The sequence below is a fragment of the Rhipicephalus sanguineus genome, chromosome 6, assembly GCF_013339695.2.
Source record: "Rhipicephalus sanguineus isolate Rsan-2018 chromosome 6, BIME_Rsan_1.4, whole genome shotgun sequence".
Taxonomy (NCBI): Eukaryota; Metazoa; Arthropoda; class Arachnida; order Ixodida; family Ixodidae; genus Rhipicephalus; species Rhipicephalus sanguineus.
In genome coordinates this window covers 26614899-26640138 of record NC_051181.1, presented here as the reverse complement: position 1 = coordinate 26640138, position 25240 = coordinate 26614899, and the positions used below count along the sequence as shown (strand labels likewise).

Here is a 25240-nt window from a genome sequence, read left to right as displayed (position 1 = left end):
ACACCATGTACCACTGGTGGTAAGCAAAGCAAATCTCGGAGGAGCGTGAGCGTGTTCTCTATCACCCAACGCTCCAAAATTTCTTTCACTTTGAAAAGTGCCCTTGAGTCGCGCACGACAAAGTGGCCCTTTTCTGTACCCACTCGTGATGCGGAAGGAAAAAAAAAGAAAGAACACCGGTAACACCTTACATCAGACGCCCCCGTGTGGCCAAATACGCAGGGGGTTACTCCACGCGCCGCAGTTTAAAAGAAAAAGAAATATCTAAGAGCGTCTCATTCTCCATTCCCTACACTTGCAGACGCAACGCTCCTCATTTTCTTTCAATTTCAAAACTGCCCTTGAGACGCGCACGACAAAGTGGCCCATTTCTGTACCCTCTCGCATAGAGTTTCCTACAATACTTACTAGAGGGAACTCTGGCGCTAGTGTCTATGGGAGCTGCAATGCATCGCGCTTCAGCCAGCATGGGAATCATGGGTAGTACACGGATTTGTCTAAACTTCGTTCTTTCGGCTTCGTTTGGCTCCGCGTCGCCTGCATCCACTTTGTCGCAAAACGAAGTTCAGCAAACGTCAGCAGTTTCACTTCACCACTTTAACTTCTTCATGCTCACCGATTCAAATCTGGTCACGAAGTTCACAACGATCCATTCTTTTATCCGAAAGAAAACCAAAACATAGCAATAAACAAAGCCACAAGTGCGTTCGAAGCCCACAAGCACGATGACTGGGCAAGTCCGTGTACTACCCATCATTCCCATGGTGGCTGAACGATCGAAGCGCCAGAGTTCCCTCTAGGTCATTTTAGGAAACTCTATGCCCTCTCGGGATGTGGAAGAAAAAAAACAAAGAACACCGGCAACACCCTACATCAGACGCCCCCGTGTGGCAGGAAACGCAGGGGGTCACTCCACGCGCCGCCATTTAAAAGAAAAAGATATATCTCAGAGCATGTGATTCTCCATTGTCGACACTTGCGGTGCGTTGATCAAGCACAAAGACGTCACATCTTCGACAGTTGTTAGTTCACGTTTGCCCTGTGCATTCCTGTGCGTTCATTTCGGGTGTCATTGTTTGTGCTTCAGCGCCGCGCTGGAAGTATCGAGATGCTTCTCGTTCTTCGTGTGACATTCTAATTTCTTGATATCGCGTTCATTGCTTCGCCCTTCCGGCGAAACTGTGTCTTTTTTGTTGCTGTTGTTGTTGTTGAAACGGTATGCTCATCGTCCATCGCAGTGAGCATCGCATATCGTCCGTCGCAGTGAGCGATAACCTGTTCCATCGACCTGCGTGCTCAAAGCAGCCTTGGATAATTTGTTCAACTTACATTTGAGGGCCCTAAAAGCACCGCGCTTTCGGCGGCAGTCACGTGTAATTTTTTGAAAATTCGTGCGCTCTAAAGAAAGGCCCGAAAAAATTAACGAATTACGTTAATTATTATACACTGAAAAATTCGATGCTTGTGAATAAGCTCTACAACTTTTGTACTGAAAACTTTTCTCTGGAGTTACTATTTGAAAAGCTCATTAAGCAATCTTTTGTTAATTGCCGAGCTTGGCGTATTGGGAAAAATGAAAGGGGAAAACGCTTGAGCAGGGGGCGTGTCTGGAGCGAAAGTTTTGACAACTGGACGTGTCTTTGTTAAAGCAGCCGCTGTTGCTCCATTGACGCAGACATGTACATCATCTACAAGCTTCCAATGTGCCCTGAACTTCTGTCTTTTTTTAGCTTCGAAATTAAAGGAGAGGTCGTGCAGCGTTAGCAAACTGGTAGATATGAGCATCTCGTGTTTCTTGCACTCGTTGATTTCAAACGCTCCTCCGACGCTGTTTCAACTTTCCAGCAAATATTTGAGAAGCTTTCCAATGCTGCAAGGTGTGGGAGCGGCATTTTCTGCGTAGTCTCAAAATCCATATAGCATCACATCGGCACCACCTAGAATCTTAGCAGTTTGCATGGTCGTATGAAGCACTAGTTAGATAAAATATTTAGCGTACCCAGCTAAATAAGTTATTTGTTTTAAGACGTCAACTTTCCTGGTAATTACGTTCCTTAAAAAAAACATTTGTGTCTGCATTGCACTACTTTTAGGAATTCTAACAGTCAACCAAAAAGACCCGGTATGCATAATTCAATAACTTTCTTCTTGCTCAAGTGAAGCGAAATATCAACATTTACTACATATAGAAAAAATTAATTCTTACCTCTGCTTCGAATCCTGTCGTGTGGCGGAATAGGTGCACCGCATTTACCAAGTTGAAGTGACTCAGAGGAATGATCTTTGGAATTCCAGTGGAACCCTGTAAACATAAAAGTAGGATTTATCAAATTCTACATTATAAAAGCATAGCTTCAATTATTACATCAAACACCTCGCGGAAACTGAAAAACTTCGAGATAAGACGGGCGTTGTAGTATTAAATCCTATGAAAAATTGACTCAGGTTAAACTCTTCTAAATCGACTTACCACGAGCGGAAGTTCTGTGTGGCTCGGTTTAGCAAAGATAATGCACCCAGTGCTTTTAAAGCTAGGTTTTATTGCAAATCTGATGATGTGTCTCTGTGTTTTTTGAATGCTCACGAGGACGGCCTTGTGGTCCGTCAAGTATTTAGCAATGGTGGCAACTGTCGTTTCCCTATAACATGATCATTTGACCTCATTTTGCTCCTGTACATCAGCAGGCAAATGTGCGTTTGCTTGAGATTTCGTAGCTTGTCGTCTAGATTGGATCAATGCATTCAGCCTGTCACTTGCGCTGAAGTGCACGCAGAGGTGGCCCAGCCGGCGCGCCATCCATGGCGAGACTGAACGAACAAGCGCCGGCGGAGCAGCCGTTAAAGAGCCCCTAAATCACCAAGAACCCGACGTTTAGCTGTGGCGTTTCTGTTGCGCACGAGCACGAACCCTAGCCGAATTACAAGCTTTTGATAATCGACAATCGAGGCTCAGTGATAGTTGATGCTTAGTTTTTTCGTACCTTTGCTTTAGTTTTCACCTTTTTTCACCGCTTGTTTTTCTAAACACTCGGGTATATGACAAGCATTCTTGTCAATAAAAATTCAGTTGGAAGTGAGCGCCGGTCCCGCCTTTTTTCTGTCCGCCGTGTGTTATTTTCGCGCTCTTAACCTTAAGTATGCACAAGCAACTAGCCCAGTAAGCCACTATATTAAAGATTACTGGGGATGAGAGTACTCCATTCCGCCGCTAACGGAGATCGCCCAACTCCCTTTGCGAAACGCTCCGTTTAGCTTCCCTGGAATAATGAAGACCGCGTGACACCGACCGCATCTGCCTTGGCGAGGAGGTTAAACGGAGTTCGTCCGTCTGACAGCGGTATTAGGCTCTCGCCAGGGACTAATTAAATTACTTTGAAATTTCAGTCAATTCAGTGAATCCTCATGCGCCTCAGAGCATCCTACGAAAGTTCTGATTTGAACCATATTTCCCCTGGAAACTAAATAATGCAACGTGTTTTTATATTCTTCTTCCACGTTTTCTAAAAGTCTGTTTACGGGATTTAAAAAAATTCAGACGGGACTTTTTAAAACTCATTTTTAAGTGTTCGTTTTCGTCAAAACGTGAAAGCTGAGGGAACATTTAAAAATGAGTATTGTCTCTACAGCAGCCACGCGTAAAGAAACCTTTTAAGACATGACACTCACAGGCCACAAAGTTTCAGAAAGATAGCCGCATTGGCTTTGGAGAAAAATATTCGCAACGATGGGAGCTTTGAGAAAATGTCGCATCTTTAATAATTATACATTTCTTGAAAATAATTACTTCCGTTCGCCAGCTTCAAACAATGCTGCTTCACTGTTCATTACACATGTATGTTATAGAAAAAACGTATTCTTTGTGGCGGTAGTATTCGACCTCCTAAACTATGCATATAATAAAGAAAGGAAGTTCACTTTCGGGCTACTGGGTGAAGCGTGCATGAAATACTAAATACTTAACAAAATCCCACATATGAACTTTTGGATCCGTGTTCTGGGCGCCGCGGCCGCCATCGGAAACAAAGTGGAAAGGGCGCCGCGCTTCCGCTGGCTGCTCACACTCCCGCCTCAATATCGTGTCAGTGGCCGCGCTAGCGGTGATATGAATTCCCATCAACGCGCACAACCCCACGCAGTGAACCATCAGGCTATGTAGCTGCCTAGATATCGGCTGTGACGTAGCCTGCCATGATGCACAGGCCATGCTTGCATTATATATACGTGGCGTTGGCTGAGCATTTTGATACGTCTCTTTTATCTATTTTTTCTTGGTGTATCTTTTTCTTTTTTTGCGGTATTATTGCTAGCGGCATATGGCACGCGATCAGCTGCCGTTTCGCAGCAACGCTAGCAAAGCGGGAGTGCCAACAGTCAGTGGAAGAGCGCCCCTTTTTTCCCTTCCGGTTTCTGCAGCGCCATGCACGCATCACGCTATCTGGTTTTGAGGTTATTTCCCACGCGCTCCCGTGGTCGAGCTCATATTCCTCACGGTAGTACAGCCACCCCAATCCTTAATCTGCATTTTCTTTGTGCCTTCAATATACGACTGAATTAGGTTGCGAAAAGGGTGAGGGTGAGTGCATGCCCACAAAGCACATGCCCGGAAAACACTTTTTTTGCAACTTCGTGCCATCATATGTCGCTGACGTAAAAAAAACGTCGCCGCTAGCACGCTAGATAACTATTTGGGCCGCTGTACTATCGCGATCAATATGTGAGGGAAAACGCGAACGCGTGGCGAATAGCCTCAAACCCCAAGTCGACCGGTACACGTGCGGCGCTGTCAGAAATAAAGTGAACTATCAATGAGCTTGCTACGCCGACTCGCGCATCCCAAAAAACAGAGCTCCCTGTCTGACAATGCAACTGATGCCTTGCCTACGCAAGTGCTCCTTTCACGCGCCATCTGAGCTGCCTCACAAATTATGCGCTCTTGCTCTTCTTTAATGATATCCAGAACTGTGGTCCTTTCAAACTGCGGAGTGCATCCACAGGTGCTCACGTGAAGCGCCAGGAAGCCATCTTTGCCATTACGAACGTTATTGGCATGTTCCCGCAAGCGCTCGTTCAGGCATCTGCCCGTCTGGCCCACATAGCACGTGCCGCAAGACAATGGGATCTTGTACACTACGCCCTGCGCACAGTCGACAAACTGCGTCCTGTGCTTGACCACACACTGTTTACCGCGCCTCTTCACGGGGCAGGTCCTGTTAGCCAACTGGGCCAACTTGTCTGGAGCACTGAAAGCCACTTTCACGTTGAGGCGTTGTCCTATTTTCTTTAGGCGATGTGACACCGAGTGCATATACACAATGACCGCCAACTTTTCTCGCTTTTCCGCTGTGGTGCGCTCTTCGTTACCGTCACTGTCCTTACGTTTCCTCTTTCTGTGCATTGGCTCGGCCACAGAAATAAGCAACGGGCGCGGGTACCCTTCTCTTTCTAGGCGCTTTGACTGTGCCTGGAGACTGGCTTCCAAAGCGTAATACCAGGACCTCTCTAATGCGTTCTGGAAACATGACTGTACGATGGCTCTCTTTACTAGTTTGCTATGTTCCGACGAGAACGGCAGAATAGCCTTCTGCGAACGGGGCTCATAACACCAGCACGTGTGGTGCTCCGAGAATGATATCTTTAAGTCAGGAAAGGCGATGCTCTCTCTCTCCGGCGTCTCGTGTGCCACCACGAGCGGACAGACGCATTCGCGAAACGTTTGTAACACCTGCGTCACCTTAGCATGAAAAATATCCGAATCGCAGTTAAAGATTATCAGATAATCGTCCACATAACGACAAGTTTTCACGACGGATAATTCCCCAAGCCTTTCATTCAATGCCCTGTCAAATTTGGCCAACAGCAAGTCACTCAGAAAAGGGGCTATGGACGAGCCGATTGGACGACCCGATATGGACGACCCGACTCCATTCAACGTCTACGTTCGTTGAACGGAGTGAGAAGACGTACATTCAAAAAGAGGGTGCTCAATCGGGTCGTCCATAGCCCATTTTCTGAGTGACTTGCTCTTGGCCAAGTTTGACAGGGCATTGAATGAAAGGCTTGGTGACATATCCGTCGTGAAAACTTGTCGTTATGTGGACGATTATCTGATAATCTTAAACTGCGATTCGAATTTTTTCATGCTAAGGTGACGCAAATGTTACAAACGTTTCGCGAATGCGTCTGTCCGCTCGTGGTGGCACACGAGACGCCGGAGAGAGAGAGCATCCCCTTTCCTGACTTAAAGATTTCATTCCCGGAGCGCCACGCGTGCTGGTGTTATGAGCCCCGTTCGCAGAAGCCTATTCTGCCGTTCTCGTCGGAACATAGCAAACTAGTAAAGAGAGCCATCATACAGTCATGTTTCCAGAACGCATTAGAGAGGTCCTGGTATTACGCTTTGGAAGCCAGTCTCCAGGCACAGTCAAAGCGCCTAGAAAGAGAAGGGTACCCGCGCCCGTTGCTTATTTCTGTGGCCGAGCCAATGCACAGAAAGAGGAAACGTAAGGACAGTGACGGTAACGAAGAGCGCACCACAGCGGATAAGCGAGAAAAGTTGGTGGTCATTCTGTATATGCACTCGGTGTCACATCGCCTAAAGAAAATAGGACAACGCCTCAACGTGAAAGTGGCTTTCAGTGCTCCAGACAAGTTGGCCCAGTTGGCTAACAGGAGCTGCCCCGTGAAGAGGCGCGGTAAACAGTGCGTGGTCAAGCACAGGACGCAGTTTGTCGACTGTGCGCAGGGCGTAGTGTACAAGATCCCATTGCCTTGCGGCACGTGCTACGTGGGCCAGACGGGCAGATGCCTGAACGAGCGCTTACGGGAACATGCCAATAACGTTCGTAATGGCAAAGATGGCTTCCTGACGCTTCACGTGAGCACCTGTGGATGCACTCCGCAGTTTGAAAGAACCACAGTTCTGGATATGATTAAAGAAGAGCAAGAGCGCATAATCTGTGAGGCAGCTCAGATGGCGCGTGAAAGGAGCACGTGCGTAGGCAAGCCATCAGTTGCATTGCGAGACAGGGAGCTCTGTTTTTTGGGATGCGCGAGTCGGCGTAGCAGGCTCAGTGATAGTTGATGCTTAGTTGTTTCGTACCTTCGCTTTAGTTTTTACCTTTTTTCACCGCTTGTTTTTCTAAACACTCGGGTAGATATAAGAGTATTCTTGTCAATAAAAATTCAGTTGGAAGTCAGCGCTGGTCCCGTCTTTTTCCCTGTCCGCCGCGTGTTATTTTCTTGCTCTCAACCTAAAGTAATCTTTAGCTACGAAAAAAACTGTAAACACAGAACACCCGCAGTCAGCACAACACTGAATTTTATCAATATTCATAGTTCCTTCACTGCATAATTCATTAATAACGTGTGTTTAACAAAAAGAAATAAATATACGCGTATGAGTCCACGTAGTCGTGCCAGTGGTGCCCTGGTGCCGCGGTGCCAAGTGCACGTGGTACCACGTACTTGTGCCACCATGCCCCGCGAAAAACCGTCGTGCCAACATTTTGAATATTTGTCTCAGAGTCCGTGCGTACCATTCTGTTTACGTCTGTGCATCTCGTTCCATTCTTCCTGCGGTACTCCTTGCTCTGCTTAAGATTACGAAAAGTCAGCAGTGAGTCACGCGGGTTCTTCCTTCTTTGTTGACCCCGGCAGTCGTGCCGGTAGCACATGCGAACTGCTGTGGGGCGCATCCACAGCAAGGACTTCGTGTACCAGACGTGAGACCAGTGCTCATCCGATATTGGACAGGACAACGTGGTCAAGGTGGTAGCGCAACTTGAAAGAAATCGGTGAGAACAGTGCGTTTGACAATCAGCGCACGTAGACGCGTACTAAAAGAAACGTACAGCGTTGCCAGCACTCCTGTCAACATTACTGCGAACATACTTGCAGGTACTTACACGTTCCTATGATAGAAGCCAAAACAATTCTGTTTATTTCGATTTGAATAGATTATATTCGCGCTGAAAATATTCTCAGCGCGATTAGACGCGAAATCATGATTAAACGCGAAATCTTCCATGCAGACGTAGGTGCACCAGCGCCTAATAGATCCATTGCGACTTTTCAACACGAAAGTGTTTTATGCAGGGGTCCACCAAGACTTCAGTGACGTATTTTAGTCACGGAAATGACGTTGAAAAAATTTACACGATCAGATGGCAAAGAAAAAAATTTGCAGTTGCTTAGCTCGGCTATGCCAAGATGTACGTAGCGTTAGCAAAGGTTCAGCTGATTATTCTTAGCTTTCCAGATTGTCTAGAATTATTAGCCTTATTCTGTTCATTCTTCGTACGCTGAACTGTTAATTGTCAGGCAACTACTTCGGGACCCGATGAGATAAGCTTCTCGGCTCTTCTGCGCCGTCGAGCAGCATTTGCGCTCTCCTTTTCCGTGGCGTTACCCACCTGCAAACGCCTGTCAGAGGCGCTATCAAGCAGCCCCAGCGCAGTGTCAGACGGCGACTGCACAGCGAAGGCGAATAGCTGCGCGCGCGCTTGTGCCAATACGTCTGCCAAGGCTACGACGTCACTCCTCTCGAATGCGGCGCAGACTAGCAGCGGCGAGCCGCGCGCGGCGGTGTCGGAGAGCGCGTGAGATGCCAGCTCCGGTGACCCAGCTGTGTGACATCACTGATCCTCGCGCATGCGCAGCACGGCTCATGACCATCCACACGATATCGGCTCCGGCTAGGCAAGTGTAACTAACGCTACAAAAGTTCCGTCATTGGGCATCGAACCCACGACCGCTCGGTCCGCAACAACACATGCCGGGCACGCTATCCACTGCGCCACGGTCACAGACTCTAGAGGCTTTACAAACGCGCCATTTATATCTACCACTCTCCCGGTTGGCGGGGTGTCGTTGCCCTTTGGAAGCGGTAAAGTAAAGTAATTCGTCATTACTGTGGCCTCCGCCATTAGCACCTGCACCGCGTTACACGTCCGTCCCATTCGGCGCGTTTTCAATTGAAGTTCAATATTGTCAATGCCTTGACACACCACGAGGTGGCGATCTTAGCCCAAGCGTCGTAAAAGCATTGGCCTCGCTCAAAGCATCACGTTAATCCAAACCAAAAATAGCTCTGCGATGCGCGCCTGCCTCACCTGGCTGTAACACCGCGTTGTCTGCTCGCGCGCTCGCCCCGAGAAAAATCACAGCATATCCACGGAGTGAATGATGATGAGTGGGCGAAGCTGCGGAGGTTCATCGGTAAACCGTGAATCTTCCGTGAATTCTGCCCAGTACATCATCACCGACGTGAGATCGGGCGCGTTTATACTAAAGGTTCGATGAGAGCCATGACGACTTGCAGCTCACTTTAATTTTACATGTACGCTGTGAATTTTCATGGTTTAGAAAACCATTGCTTTAGAAAACTTCTGGCGTCTCTCGTTAAGCAGCTGGCGTCTTTTCGTTTTGCTTTAGAAACATCTGGCGTTCTTTCGTTTTGCTTTTAGAAAACATCTGGCGTCTTTCGTTGGTTTATTTCATCAATCAACGGCGTTTTGAACAAAATTTTTATTGTTTAATCACGCACAGGAGAAATCTCACCAGGCACTACCTTGGAGGTAAACAATGGCTGCTAATGGGAATGAGATACAGAAGAAGTCGGCTTTTAGCTAACACTTACACTTCTACTTCTACTAACGTTTCCTACTGGAACATGCCAATGGCTGCTAATGGGGAATGAGAGACAGAAGAATTCGGCTTTTAGTTAACGCGCACGCTGCGAATTTTTTATTGTTCAACAACGCACAGGAAAAATCTCCCACCGGCACCACCTTGGAGGTCAAGATCTGGTACTATCGTTACGACTGGTTACGCACTAGGATTACTACGACTACGAGGGACGAACGGGTGCCGCCTTAAGGAGCTTCGCCCCTAAAATCGCGGCTGGGCTACCGGGGCGGCACGACGCGCTTTGCGTTTCCCTCTAGTCCGGCTGTGGTGTTCAATCACATTTTAACATGCCGCGGGATGGCGACCAAGTTCGGCGTCCAATATGCGACACTCTTCTGGCTATCACATCTCGTTCTCTGATTACGCTTTCACCGTTAACTACTACAGCTACTACAAGGGTTTGTTTAATCATTTAACATGGACGTTAGTCTTCGGGATGGAGATTACCACCAATCATCAAAGTGGGTGCATCCATGTTAAACAGTGCTAAAGCCGCCAGACATCAATATACATTGTACAAACTCTCTTATATCAATGTACAGTAAAAGAAATTACACCATCTCCCGCTAAAGGGGACCATGAGGCGATGCGAAGCCGGAGCACTTGCACGATCGCGTTCCGTTGGCGTTCGTTGGGCATGCTACCGACCTCGCGTCGTGGAACGCGAAGAGGGACGCTACGCGCGTCGTATCTTCCATCTAGCCTGGCCGTTAATTCTCACAGGGCGAGCGGGGAACGCGGTCGACAGGCGGGCGAGACGGGGGCAGCGTAGGAGAGGAGAGAGAAGGGGAGGGGACGCGCATTCGCTCGAGCTCATCGCGGCGTTGCGCAGGAGAGAATTTCGGCATGTCTAGCCCGCGTTTCAGAGGAAGAGTGGAAAGGGGGAGGGGAGAGGGAAAGTGGAAAGAGGGAAAGTGAATAGGGGAAGGGGAGATGGAAAGTGGAGAGGGGAAGGGGAGAGGGAAAGTGGAGAGGGGTAGGGGACAGGGTGAGTGGAGAGGAGGTGTGTGGAGAGGGTGTGCGCATGCGCAGTAAGGGTGGTCACGCCGCACACCACCACCACCGGATTGAGCTCGGCCTTAAGATACTTCGCATCTAAAATTCAGTTACTTCTGTATGGGCCCGTTTTACTTTCGTGTTATTCCGATTCTTATGACGGAGGGATCAACCTTCTTTTTTCTGAAGCTTCCAAAATTGACGTGTGAGGTGGCCACAACTTCATCTCAGCCGAAATCTCTAGCGTGGTTTTACGTTGACGGAGTTTAACTGAGTTCGGTGGTAGCCGTGTGACAGGGGTATTAGTTTAGCCAGTGCTCTCCGTAGCGTTGCCTAAACGGACTCTGACTTTGGAACATTAACTATAAATGGAATCGTTTTTCAGCAGAGAAGCGTTGCAGTCCTAAAGGAGTTAAAACCGCAACGTGCCACGGTTTAGTGCCACGTTACTTACCGAAGAGTGGAGCATACTGGCCACCGAGTGAAGGTCGGGACTTGCACTGCTCAGCCGCGACGCGTGGCCTTGGCCCAAGGACAGCAACTCCGAGAAGCCCATCACGCCCCTGGACGCAAAACATTGTCCTATGAATTGACCAATCCACACCCAGCCACTAACCATTCTCTCAGAATGAAACAGTGTAACTTATTCTATCCTTACCATACACGCGAGTGAATTTTTTATTACGAATTCGAACGCCATCCTCGCAAGTAAATATTCATTACAAAATGAAGTAACCATAGAGCATAGCAAAGGTTTTTAGGAGCGAGGCAGCCCAGTAGCAGGTCAACGAAGGACACTGATTGCACTAATTGCTTTAGGTTTGCTAGCGAATTCTAATAATGAGTTTACTTAATAAGACATTGTTTGTTGTGCCACGTCAGCCTAGTTAGGGCATCAATTCGTCCATCTCTACTAAAATATCAGCAGACGTAAACGATTATAGTATTCTCACATCTCCTTAGAAAACAGCGCACACTCTGGTTGCTTGAATGCGTCTGCTTCACAGGCCAACACGGTGAAACTCTCGCCCTTGGATATAAACGTCATTTTGTTAGAGTACCTCCGTTAAGGTTGCTGCTAATGTTATTGAAGATAGCTTGTCCTTCGTTCATGACCTCGTGCTCCCAACACACCCATAAAAGAACTGCGCGCACGCCGTGCTGAGCTAATAAATTTTACTTTTCAGAAGAAGTCATAAATGCGTAGGCGCGGCCTTGCTGTGCTTATCTAGAAGGGAGTACGTTTCCTTTCGCATATCATGTCGCATCTCTTTCTACAGATTGTGTTTTGCGCCTTGACAGTTTCGTTTTTTTTTCTTTTTCGGAAGCGCATTTTTACCCGTTCCCCAGAAAGCAAGATTCTAATTTTTATGCTCATGAAACCACCGCCAAATCCGTAAGGATATCACGGGGACACTTGAACAAACTCGCTTTGGCTTATTTTCAGAAACACGTCTTCGTTACAACAAACCCAGCTAACTACAATTTTAAAGATTATCTGTTAGTTACATAATGAGCATTCTTGGTTTATGTTCTTCAAAACGTCGCTAATGCAGCACCAACTATACCCATTGCTAAATCTGGTTATATTGGCCTTTATTCTTACTTATTTTGTTGCTAATTGATGAGATGTTTTAAGAACGAGCCTTTTAGAGCGCAGCTCCTAGGCACCCGTTCCTGCGTTGAGCGGCATTGCCGTTGCCCTGTCGGCGTAACCGCTAGAGCGAACGAGCACGAAAGAGAGCGAACGCGGAGCGCAGCGAGCCGCTGTGTTAGCGTCTGGAGTGCCTCGTGCCTGCTCGCGCTTCTTGTGACAGCGCAATGCATGCCTCTCGCGCACGGGCACGAGAAAGTGGGTTGACCTGCGAGGTTTGGGAAAAGAAGTAGACTAGCACGAGACTCCGAGCAATGCTTCGAGTGAAGCGTAAATGCCGCAAATGAAATACAAAAAAAAAGAAAACGAAATCAATTAGACGCTCACTGATTCAGACGCTCAATAACAGACGTATAACGACGTTTGTTTGTTTGTAAAGTATAAAGCATGTTCAATTACTACTCGTTGTAAAAACAAGAAAATTCTGTTCTGGGTGGTAAGAACATTAACTACTTCTTCATGCGAACGTATCTACTGCAAGAAGTCTCGCCAGCTTCCACAGCGTTGCACGTGTGAAGCGGAGCCTGCAATGCACAGAGTGGTGTGCGTAGCACACGAGCGCTGGCAGTTTCTGTGGCAATATGTAACGAATGTTACATTGCTACAACTGCGGATAGCCAAAACTTCAAACGCAGTTGGTGTTGCCCCAACACGAAGCTGCGCTCAGAATTCGCATTAGGTAGTATCGTGATCGTCGGTGGAATTTTTTTCTGTGCTTATTATTCAGACCAGTCAATAAAGGTATCTTGGCTCTAAGTACCACCATATAGAAGCATGAAATCGCACAATCACCGGAAGAACTGATGAAGTTTACAGACACCAAAAAATTCACCGACGATTACGATACTGCCTAATGAGAATGCTGAGCGCAGCTGTTTAGGTGTTTTGATTTTGCGTTACGTTGAGACAAACAATTTGAGAGAGACATGTATTAATATACATTTGCATACCAATATATTTAATCGCATTGAGCATCTTCACACGCAGATGTCTCAGTGCCTGCGTGTAATCTATGTCGCCCTTCTGTTTGACAATTTTCTGCACTGCCCGGTTCAGATTGCACATACCTTCGTTGGTATTATTTGCATATTTCACCACGTAAGCGGCACATGGGCACATGTCACGCGTACTATCTGAAGATCCATGTTTGAACATAAGATGGACGTCACCCATGGGTTAAAGCTTTGCTGCACGGTGCGCGGCAGCATGAAGGTGGGGCGAGGAGTACCCGCTCGAAGAATCAGAATTTAAAGTGGCGCTCAATATCCCTTGCAACACGGGAGCGTGTGGCCTCACGAGTTTAAAGATTGCGCATGGCTTCAACTTGCTTCATTTTTGTAACTATTATTTTCTTATTCGGGAACATCCTCCAGTGAGAGAACAGAGTTTAGTTGTAGAATTAAGGGCTAGTGGAAGGAATGCGATCCTTAAACTCGTGAGGCCACGCGCTCCCGTGTTGTAAGTCATATTGAGCGCGACTGTACTCTGCCTTGTCCATAACGCCGTGATGTTTCCAGAACTGCGCCATTGGAATATAGTTAGTCGTTTCCAGCGCCTGATGCATGGCTTGGTGCTTGTTTTGGAGGCTCTCGATGTGTTTCTTCTGCACGGCGACGCCGCTCAACTCAGGACTGGGCGCCTATACTCCATCTAACAAGTTGGTTGCAGCACTGTGGAAGCTACGGGGCTGCTTAGCCAATAGTAAGAGCAAACAGCTCTGAAGATGCATTCATCCGCGCCGCGTCGTCTGCTCGGCGTCTCCATATAGCGCCTGTGCTCACACGTTGGGCGAGCAGCGCGGGCCTACGGCAGCAAGCAACTCTCTCAGCATTAGGCAGCAACAGCAGAGCCGCAAAAGAAAGAACGCGCGTTGGGTGAGCCAACCATATTCTCAAACAATCCTTCAACTCCAATTTCGTCCATCACTTGCCCGAGATGTGCGCAGCGCCGCTACTCGACTGAACATGACGCCGTGCTTCTCCGGAATCGCTGCAGATTATCGCTGATATGCAGTTACTTGTTCTGCCTAGAGACCGCGCTCCCATCGACTTTCTCAAGTCAAGCTGGAGCACTGAGTGAAGGGACGTTCTAGCATACGGGGGTAAAGCGAGCACACGGTAGCAACCAACGCTGTTAGCATTGGGCAGCAACGGTAGCACAAAAAAAAAATAACAACATGGCAGCACACCTCGACGCTGGTGTCTTGCGCCTCGAAATTACGAAGTCACCGTCGTGAGCTGTCTGCCCAAAACTTCTAAACCGGCGCTTGTGTTTGCGTTATATCTGCGTCTTCACGCTTCGACAGCAATGTATTCGTGTCTCTTTTGCACTGTTTCCAAGATTCATTTTTAAACTCTAAGGTACAAGGCTTAGCAGGTGTGGCTGAACAAACAGCTAATCTCAATAATAAGGACAAAACCTACCGGATATTTTGTCCTCAGCGCGAGATTACACAAAGCAATAGCTGATTCCGCCATTTATTTATTGCGGTCAGGACCGCGGGCAAGTAGCAAGCGCGCATTGGATCGAAGCGGGCGATCGCGTCTGCACGGCGCTGCCATGTTGGTTCGTCATCACATTTATCGGCAGTTACCGGTAAATAGTTAAATGTTTATGACCTACATGCGAATCTTGATTAGCGTTTCACGTATTGCTGTGACGTCGCACGTGCGAAACCAACGTAGTTTTCTTAACCTTCAATAATTGTGCAATTACAAAAAGAACTATGTTTTGCTGCGCATGCGTGCGCTTTGCTTACACCTCGTAGCTTCCACCCTGCTGCAACCAGCTTGTGAGATGGAGTACAAGAGCGCCTTCGACGAACGCACGTCGTCTTGTTTGCTTGCCTAATTCCCGTGGCAGATACTTAGTTTTCGTTGGACACGGTAGTGGGGCTTGCCCGATTCCTGTGGCACGTACTCGTTCGCGCGGTTATGCCACCGGAGGCGACGGCGACGCCGCTCAACGCAGGAACGGGCACCAAAGTGCTGCGCTATAATACACCTATGAAGAAAGATGAATGCTTCTAGCTTAGTGGTCACGACCTGCTGACATGCAGAACGCCACATAAGGTGCGATATTTTATCTTGGTATGCTTAAAGAGACAGTGATACAGAATATGGAGTGTCAGCGCCGGCGTCGGCGGTGTGGTCTATGAGAAAAAATTGAATGCAAAGAATGAAACTCCCGATTCGAGCCCAAATCGAACCCAACCTGGCCCTCAGACGCCCCTAGGGGCAGGGTTGATTCATTGCTCGTTGGACATCCTGAGTTCAGCCATCACTTTGGTGATGCTGTGAATATTTCAAGAACTTATATATGTTTGTCAATGGTTGACCCAATAACGCTATCTCGTCCCACTCCTAAGCTTAAGCGCCTTCCATGTTTTTCGACTTCTTCCATGTTTTTCGGCGTATTCAACCAATCAGGATAAGAACTGACTACAGTCAGGCTCATGGCAACAATAAAACCAGAATACATATTTAAACTGCGCTGCTTGTTTTTCCTTTTATATCGAACATGATTTCCAATATATTTCTGTCATAACCTTCTCACCTGGTGTCAGCGGCGTTGTCCAGCGAGATGATGTACTTGAGGGAAGGGTACCTGAAGTTATACAATTGGTTGGTCATCATGGAGACAACCACACTGCATGACACTTTATCGAGTATATCTGGAATGTATTATGTACATTGAGTTGTATATTCTAAGGCTGTCCTATTTTACATATTCAAGCACAATTCATGGTACAAAACTCTTGCAATGAAAATTTGTAAACTACCTAATGATTTGTAACTACCAAATTCTGCCAAAACTGACCGGAACATACTTTTTGTTAAACTTTAGTGTCAGAAAAATCGCCTTCGTGAACACTCTCTTAAATAAATTATTATCATATGATCTGGTGTGACCACGTACAAAACGTTCATGTTCCTCATTGTGTTGCTCTAACCTATACACATACACAGGCAAAACCGTGCAAAGCAAACATGGTAATGTAGACACAGGTCTAGCGCTGACTTCCAGCTGCTTTGGTTACAATACTTAAGAGACAATAAGATTGGGCGTGTTGGTATAACATGACAAAGAGTGCTTAACAGCGCTCTGTCTCGTCTCTTCTATCCCCTCCGGTCGTTTGCGCTGTTAAGCACTCTGCTTTGGTTAATTGTGAGAACACACTAACATACCCCGATGTTCGCGGGATCGAATCCCGGCCTCAGTGGCCGCATTTTGACGGAGGCAAAATGCTAGAGGCTCGTGTACTTCAATTTAAGCGTACGTTTAAGAACACCACATGGTACACATTTCCGGAGCCCTCCGCTACGGTGTCCCTCTTATTCATATCGTGCGTTTCGGACGTGAAACCCCAGCAATTATTATTATTATTATTATTATTATTATTATTATTATTATTATTATTATTATTATTATTATTATTATTATTATTATTATTATTATTATTATTATTATTATACTGAAGTAACAGAGCTTCTTTAGTCAAAAAAAAGATTAGTTGCAGAGATAGTTACATTGCTTTTCCGTCAGATTTATGGACCGAGAGCTAACACATCTTCTATTTTTACATTTGATAGCGAGCGCTTCGAAAACTTCACGTGTAGCCGGATCTTCGCAACTACGCGAAACCCGGGTCTCTTGAAGAACCCGTCGGCAGCCACATTTACTCTTGAAGTAATCGAAGCCTTTCACATTGAAATAATGGGAGATGTGTGCGTTCGTCATGCGTCGATATTTCCGATCAAAAGGTTTAAGTACCCACTTGGCACGTGCAATGTTAGGTAACATAACTGATTCTTCTGACTTTTGCGCATCTCTTCTAGGCCCACCTTTTTTGCTCTTTTTTATTCAGATTAAATAACTAAATGGCGAGACAGCGCTTGTCTTGTGCTACCTGGTTCTACGTCTCTGTCTTTCAACGCTGCATCAGGCATGGAAATATTTCAAATAGCCCAACGTTTCATTCAGGGGCGTAGCCAAGGGGGGGGGGGGTGGGGGGTTGAAACCCCCCCCCGAAATTTTTCAATTTTGCTTGCGTATATAGGCACGCACACATACAAGCGCACGCACGAACATACATAAAGTATGGTTGAACCCCCGCCGAAAAAAATTTCTGGCTACGCCCCTGGTTTCATTCCACTTTATGATCTACCGGCAGCGCAACCACACACAGGCAGAAAAAGAAGGTACACGAAAACACAGCGCTGACTCACAACATTTCTTTTTTTATTTTAGAAAGGACAATTATAAGAACAATCCCCGTATGCTTCCCGCATGTGCAAACTGAAGGAACGCAAAAATCATTGCCTATCAACAAAAAAACCAAGCGAACACAAAAAGCATTGCATCAAAGTCCCATGTACTGGTCTAAAATTTCTCACTGACAATCTTGTAACGTCGCCAATGGTTCACTAATACATGAACGGTTTTGCATTCCTTCAGTTTAGGCATGCGGGAAACATACGTGGGTTGTTCTTATGAGTGTCGTTTCTGAAATAGAATATTTAGTTTTGAGTCAGCGCTGTGTGTTCGCGTTTCTTCTTTTCTGTCTCTGTGTGGTTGCGCTGCCGGTTCATCACGAAGTACAGCCAACTGGCCCAAGTTTCAGTGTTGTTTCATTCTACTGCTGCAGATTTCACGGTACCATCCGCTCACGTTCAGCAGCATTCTCAGTTTTACGGCCGAACCACGCGCGTAATTTTTGCCGGCGTTTCGTTCTCCGGCGTCACCCGACGTCGACGCTACAGGTGACGGTGGCCGAAACGTCCACCCCAGGACGGTCAAGACATCACTGGCGTCAGCGTCGGCGCCGGAAGCAGTTCGATGGACGCAGAATCAATGAACGAGCGGCCGGCGGCGACTTCCGCTACGTAACGGTGTCGTCGCCGCTGCCAAAATGGCTACCACCCGCCTCGAATCTGTTAAGTCTTCGCCGTGTACTGCGTGGCCCGTAAGTTCTCAACTGATGCTTGTTCGTCAGTCAACAACTGATGTTGTTGACTTAGCTTGTTCCCTAGAAGCTTCGACACCAAACCGCCCGTCATATCTTTGAACTCTTTCCGAGAGCCGTAGTCAAGTTCATCGGTAGGGTTTGCAAGAGTGAGTGTATTGGCCGAACACTTGGCCTGAAAGACATGCGCCAACTTCAAGCTCAGAGGTCATATGTTAACGAGTTTCTGGTTCTTCTTAATGCCAATAGCTGGCGCTACAAGTCAAATACAAAAAAAGCCGGCAGATCCCACGCACTGTGGGAATCGATGTAATGCGAAGCAGCCAGCAAAGAGCTGCATACATCGCTTTGTTTATTTTTGAGCCAAATGAAATCATTCATGCCATGGCATCTAGTTCACCATATATAGCATATTTGCCATGCACGCGTGCATGCACAATGTGGTATATACCATGCCAATGAAACGTACATTCTGGTATACACATTGCATGACCGGTCATTTATGTTCATCACGCACTCCTGTCATGCCATACCATTTTGGTATATATCCAGTTATCTAAGCGGCCGGAAGCGCACCATAACAGTGTCACGTAAATCATACCGTACATGGTATGCATAACATAATTCGCATGTTAGGACCTGTAATATATGTTCGTCATACAGTCACATCGTACAATACCAATTTTGGTGTATATCAAACGAGCGAAATGGCCGCAAGTCCATCATGACCATGGCATGTAAATCATGCCATACATGACATGCATGTCATGGTTTTCATTTTACAACCTGTCATTTATGTTCGTCATACATTCGCGTCACGCAATACCAATTTTGGTGTATATCAAGCTAGCGAAACGGCCGCGATCGGACAATGAGCATGGCATGTAAATCATGCCGTAAATGATATGCATATCATAATTTTCAAGTTACCACGTGTCATATATGTTTGTCCATGGAGGAAGGAATACTAAGGAGAGGCCCTGACGTCATATTCGTGAAGCCTCCACATCGCAAACACCCGCATCGCCTCCTAGCGAAGGCGCAGCGAAACATTTCGCGATTTCCGTCGCGACGTTTGCAAGCGCATGCGCGCATCGCGAAACTTTGCAGCCTTTTTTTGTTTGTTTGTTTTTCGCCGTGCAGCGGTGTAGTCGATTCACGCATGCTGCTCTTTGTGTGTGTTCTTTAGGAAAGCTACGCAATGCCCAGATGTTGCGTATTCGCAATGCCCACGAACTATAGGTGGCGCGCCGTGCTTTTCAAGATGGCGCCAGGAGGAGGGTCAACCCGTTTGTTAGCATAGGAACAGATAGGACGTGCGGACGTACGGCCCGTGCCACTTTCACCGGATGAAGTCATGAGCTGTGCTGAAATGGATATGAGACTAAAATACTTTCCCAAACCATGGAAAGTGCTAAGTACTCGCCACCTAATTATTTGCTGTGTAAATATTACCCAATAAAGGTAATATTTCAGCTCCGTTACCGTGCATAACGATGATTTGCGAAACCCTGTGCGTGCTACATAAAACTGCATGAACTAGAATTGATATATGAGCTGAACGGCACTCCGAGGTAGTATACGTACCGAGTCTGCCTGACGGATTTGCCGCAGTAGTAGGCCGCCAGCGAGTAGCGCCATCGCTGCTGCACAGGACCGCGCGTTTAACGTGGTGATGGTTTGCAAACAATACGCCGTCGCCATTACTTGCACAGTAGGGAACGCGGAGTTACGTCTTCAACGGTCAACGGAACACAAGCATTTAACATCCCATTCAGTAGCGCTTGTGTCACAGCCATGCTGAGACTCTAGCCGTGTGCAATTCACTTCACTCGCATGTTGCAGGTTCGATCAGCACGATCAAAACATGAATATCAAAAAGAATGCACACGTATGCTTTTCGCAACGTCGAAGAAGTTAGCCGAGAAGCGTGGATTGTGGCCGTGACTGCACGTTCCATCGCTCTAACCATTTCGCTTCGCTGGTCGAGCTCGAGCGTGTTGGCGGCATGCGGCGCTCCATAATATCCACAATAATTGTGATACATGCTGTGCACAAGAAGACCTATGCCTTTATTTTGATCTCGCTTAAGGATATGACACATTAAATACAATCAAAGTGACTTACGAGCGTGAAAGAACATTAACGCACGAGGGGACGTGAAGTGCAACTCGCTCCTCGTGAGTTAGCAGCTGATCGTTCATCGTCGCTGTCACTCTCGGTGCTTTCACAGTCTTCTACGTCCAGTGTAAAATCCTCGTCGTCAAGATGGTTTCTTTCAACATCACTGCTGAAAGCAATCTGAAGAATTTCCTCCGCCGAACGACTTCGACCACTCCGCATCACCACGTTTACAATTAAAGAGACGTCTGGGCGGTCTGGGTGCTGAGAACATCTTGCCAATCTTGCTCTCAGACAGGTCAACAAGCAAATCGCTTGCAGTGTGCTGCCACCTATCAACAAACGTACAAAAACAAACGGCGCAGCGCTGGGTGTCTGAAACCAACACACTGGCGAAGGACGGCGGGGAAAGCGTTCGCTCCACGAAAGGCGTCGAGCAGACGCGTACTCGAATGATTGAAACGTCGCTCGCACGATTCGTAACAGCGCTTTGCTGACAAAGGATAGAGGCCCTATTTTAGTGTATCGCCAGCTTGAGATCGCTCAGTTATACAAGAGCACATAGCGAGCCCGCGCGACCTCCCGCGTACAGTGTTTTGGGATTCATGCACTACAAGAAACACTGACCAATGCATATATGCAAGTAAAACAGGGTGAGCTTCAACTGAATGTGTAAGACGATAACATTTAACTAACCTACGTGGTACAGAAAGCCTCGCTAAGCTGATAGCACTGATAGTATGTGTACGCTGTGTGCTAGCACTGAAAGCGCGAGTTGCCAGTATTTTCACGAAAACTTCGCGTCTCGCAAGAACGAATCAGATTTCTCGTGTCACGGAGAGCCCGGTTTGTTCACTGATGCAGGGTACATGCAAAGTCGTAGTGTTCCTTTCTTGCCAACGCGTTAACACTGAGGCTAGCACAGCCGAACAAAGGAGCGAGTGCGTAGTGCTGCTATTTTGTCGTCTACTAACCCTCCTCGAGAGGACGCTCCTGAATTCCGCTTGGCGGCGCGACAGTCTATGGACATTGCGAATACCCTGTGCAAATCGCGTGCGCTGCGGACAGTACCGGGTGTCACTTTTCATGTGTACGTATACGTTCGCTTCATTACTGATCACTAAGTCATGGTATTTGCGTGCGAAGCTCTCGGATGTGCGCTCTGTTGCTTGTTACTCATTCTGTCAACTCGGCACAAACGTGAAATTTTGTTTTTGGCGTCTGACGCGCCGTACATACCATGCGCTGAAGGCATCGTACGTTTTAGAGGCTGTGTCGTTCAAACGAAAGGGCAATAAACTTTTGTTGTTATCGGACTACGTGATGTATGTATTGTGCGGTGTGTGCTCGCTGCGTGCTTATGATGTGTGTGCACTGGAATTACAAACTTCACATGCACGGTCGCGTATACATACAGCGGTGTCCTCTTTTCGAAGTGAAGTTACGTCAACTATAGGTTGGCGTTGCGCCGAATAGCTACTAGGCTTACTCCATATACACGAACAAAGAACCGCTAATCGCGCATTAGGTCTGGAAATCGGGCTACGAGAAAGAAAAAGAAAGGCCTAACGCCCAGCAGAACGCGTAAGTTACTGCTAGGTGAGTTCGAATACGATGAGGCAAAGGCTGAATGTTTTTGAATACGGCACGTACCGGTACTTTCTGTACTGCTGCACAAAAACGCTCCACGAAGAATTTCAGCACGCAGCGCTCGAGCCTGCCACGCACGAACAGCCTGGTAAACGTCTGCTTGGAACATTTTACTGCGTGCGAACCGCACAATGCGCGCTAAGTTTACTCCGGGACTACTGATTCGAGCAGAAGCGAACCACCGCGGAGAGCACGCCGCGGGGCGTCTGCTGTTTTGTTTGCCCCATAACTGTTTGTTTGCCCCCTAAATCTGACGTCACTTCCGCCACACTTTTCGCAATGCATTGGGATACGATAGGGCCTCTCCTTAGTTTTTCCTTCCTCCATGTGTTTTCATACAGTCACGTTGCGCAATACCAATTTTGGTATATATCAAGCGAACGAAACGGCCGCGAGCGCATCATGAGCGTGGCATGTAAATCATGTCGCACATGACTTGCCTGTCACGATTTTCATGTTACCACCGCTCATTTACGTTCGTCATACAGGCGCGTCGCGCAATGCCAATTTTGGCCAATATCAAGCTAGTGAAACGTCCGCGAATGCACCATGAGCGTGGCATGTAAAAACCATGACATGCATGTCATGGCTTTCATGTTACCAACTGTTATTCATGTTCTTGATACAGACACATCGCGCAATACCAATTTTTGTGCATATCATTCTAGCGAAGCGGCCGCGAGCGCACCATGAGCGTGCCATGTAAATCATGTCGTACATGACACAGATGTCATGATTTTCATGTTACCACCTCTAATTTACGTTCGTCATACAGTCGCGTCGTCCAATACCATTTTTGGTGTGTATCAAGCCCACGAAACGGCCGCGAATGCACCATGAGCGTGGCATGTAAATCATGACATACACGACATACATGTCACGTTTTTCACGTTACCACCTGTTATTCATGTTCTTCATACAGTCACATCGCGCAATACCAATTTTGGTGTATATCAAGCCAGCGAAACGGCCGCGAGTGCGTCATGAGCGTGGCATGTAAATTATGTCGTGCATGACACACGTGTCATGATTTTCATGTTACCACCTCTAATTTACTTTCGTCATACAGTCGCGTCGCGCAATATCAATTTTGGTGTATATCAAGCCAGCGAAACGGCCGCGAATGCACCATGAGCGTGGCATCTAAATCATGACATACATGACATGCATCATGTCATGGTTTTCATGTCGCCACCTCTAATTTACGTTCGTCATACAGTCGCGTCGTGCAATACCAATTTTGGTGTATATCAACCTAGCGAAACGGCCGCGAGTGCTTCATGAGCGTGGCACGTAAATCATGACTCGCATGACACGCGTGTCATGATTTTCATGTTACCACGTGTCAGTTATGTTCGTCATGTCGAAATGTCTCGTCATACCAGTTTTCGCATATATCCATTCATTTAAACGGCCGCGAGCGCCCCGAGACCATGTCATATAAATCATGTCGCACATGACATGCGTGTCATGATTTGCACGTTAGGACCTGTCATTATGTTCACCATGAACTCTTGTCACGTCATACCTGTTTTGGTATATATGAAATTAACGCAATGGCCGCAAGAGGCCCAAGGCCATGGAATGTAAATCATGCTGGTCATGACATGTATATCATGATTTTCATGTTATAACCTGTCATTTATGTTCGTAATACGGTCATGTTATTCCATATGAATTTTGGTATACATCCGATTAACGAAACGGCCAGGAGAGCACAAAGTCGTAGGCGGCTAGGGCAACGTATAAAATCTACGCCATCGCCGTTATTGTTAGAAAGGCCATTGCATGTCGCAGGGTATAAGCTTTTATATAGTGACGACGGTCACTACGTTCACCACTTAAGCAACCTCAAGAAAACAATATTTGAGAGACATTACCCGCAAGACACTCTGAACAAGGTCTACAACGAAGCACGTCAACTAGATAGGAAATCAACACTAGCCAAAAGAGCCCCCGTAGCCCAGCCCAACCAGCTGCCAGCATGGATATACTGAAATGCGCTCCCAAACATAAATATTATCCTCCGTAGGTATTATCTAACATTGCCAAGCAACGAGCGCCTTCGAAAAGCGTTTCCTGAAGTACCAAACGTCATGTATCACCGCAATAGGAATTTTAAGGATATTGTCACGTGGTCGTGACGTCGACGAAGGCAGCAGTCAGCACTTCGAGATGAAACTCTTTATTAGGCCGAACTTGTGGCCGGGAAACTGAAAATCAAACTACAGTGATACACTGATAGCGGCGAACAGAGCGTCGACCATCGATCAACTGACAAGCGGTCAAGCGCGTCGGTTTTTATACAAGCGCTATGGAACTTTCCAGCAATATCGCTGGTGGCGGCCTTATCTCTCGACAAAGCTGGAACATTCGCGTGCGGCGCGCAATCTTAACAAAACGATCGACTAAAATCGTGAAGCTTCTCGAACACTGCTTCGCGGCCAGCGTCGAGCGTTGATAACCGTCCTTGCTGGTCAAACTCGAACACATCAAAATAAAAGAAGAAGCGGGCGTGGCAATATGTTAGTGCATGTAAAAGTAAACCCTCATTCAACTGCCAACATAACACCTTGTTCCAAGATGTAAGACATGTAAACGCCTTCAAGATGACGTTATAGTTAAAAGCATCCGAAGTGACTATGTCCATCATATAAAAACTAGTTTTACCTGCACTAGTTCAAACGTTATCTACATGATCGAAAAAGAAACATATTGTCACAAACGGTAGATTGGTGAAACGGGACAGCCTGTTAATGTTAGATTAAACGGGCATCGGGCGAACACGGCAATGAAATTACCGAAAGCAGTGGCACAGCATTGTAGCTCGTCACGACTTCGAAGATCTGAAACTTTACACACTTCAGTGGAACTTCCGGTCCCCAAGAGACAGAAAATATAAAGTCATACTTTATTCACAAGTTCCATGCACACCAGCCAGCAGGTATTAACGTTTCTAAAGGGGCTCTTGATCCGATATGGTGGATACACAACAAAAACCAATGGGAATTAAGCCCTTCTGCTAGGAATTTCTAACCTACCATTGAGAAGTGGTGCTTCCTCTCACAACTACAATTCAGCGAAATGTCTACCCCTACGCCCCCTGTTTTTTTTTCTGCTTTTTTTTCACGTCATACCCTTTTCTATTTGTCTCACCCAATTCGTCC

General features: G+C 47.0%; 1 protein-coding gene across 1 annotated transcript in view; it reads right to left on the bottom strand.

Annotated features, from left to right (window-relative positions):
* The window catches only part of LOC119397145 (medium-chain acyl-CoA ligase ACSF2, mitochondrial), a 168559-nt gene that overhangs the window by 93433 nt on the left and 49886 nt on the right, over positions 1–25240 (bottom strand). The window contains exons 4-6 of the mRNA XM_049416726.1: positions 15893–15943; positions 11138–11246; positions 2207–2302 (exon numbers count right to left, since the gene is read on the bottom strand). Of these exons, the coding sequence (XP_049272683.1) occupies positions 2207–2302; positions 11138–11239 (198 nt within the window). The 5' untranslated portion in view covers positions 11240–11246; positions 15893–15943. The remainder of the gene's footprint in view (positions 1–2206; positions 2303–11137; positions 11247–15892; positions 15944–25240) is intronic.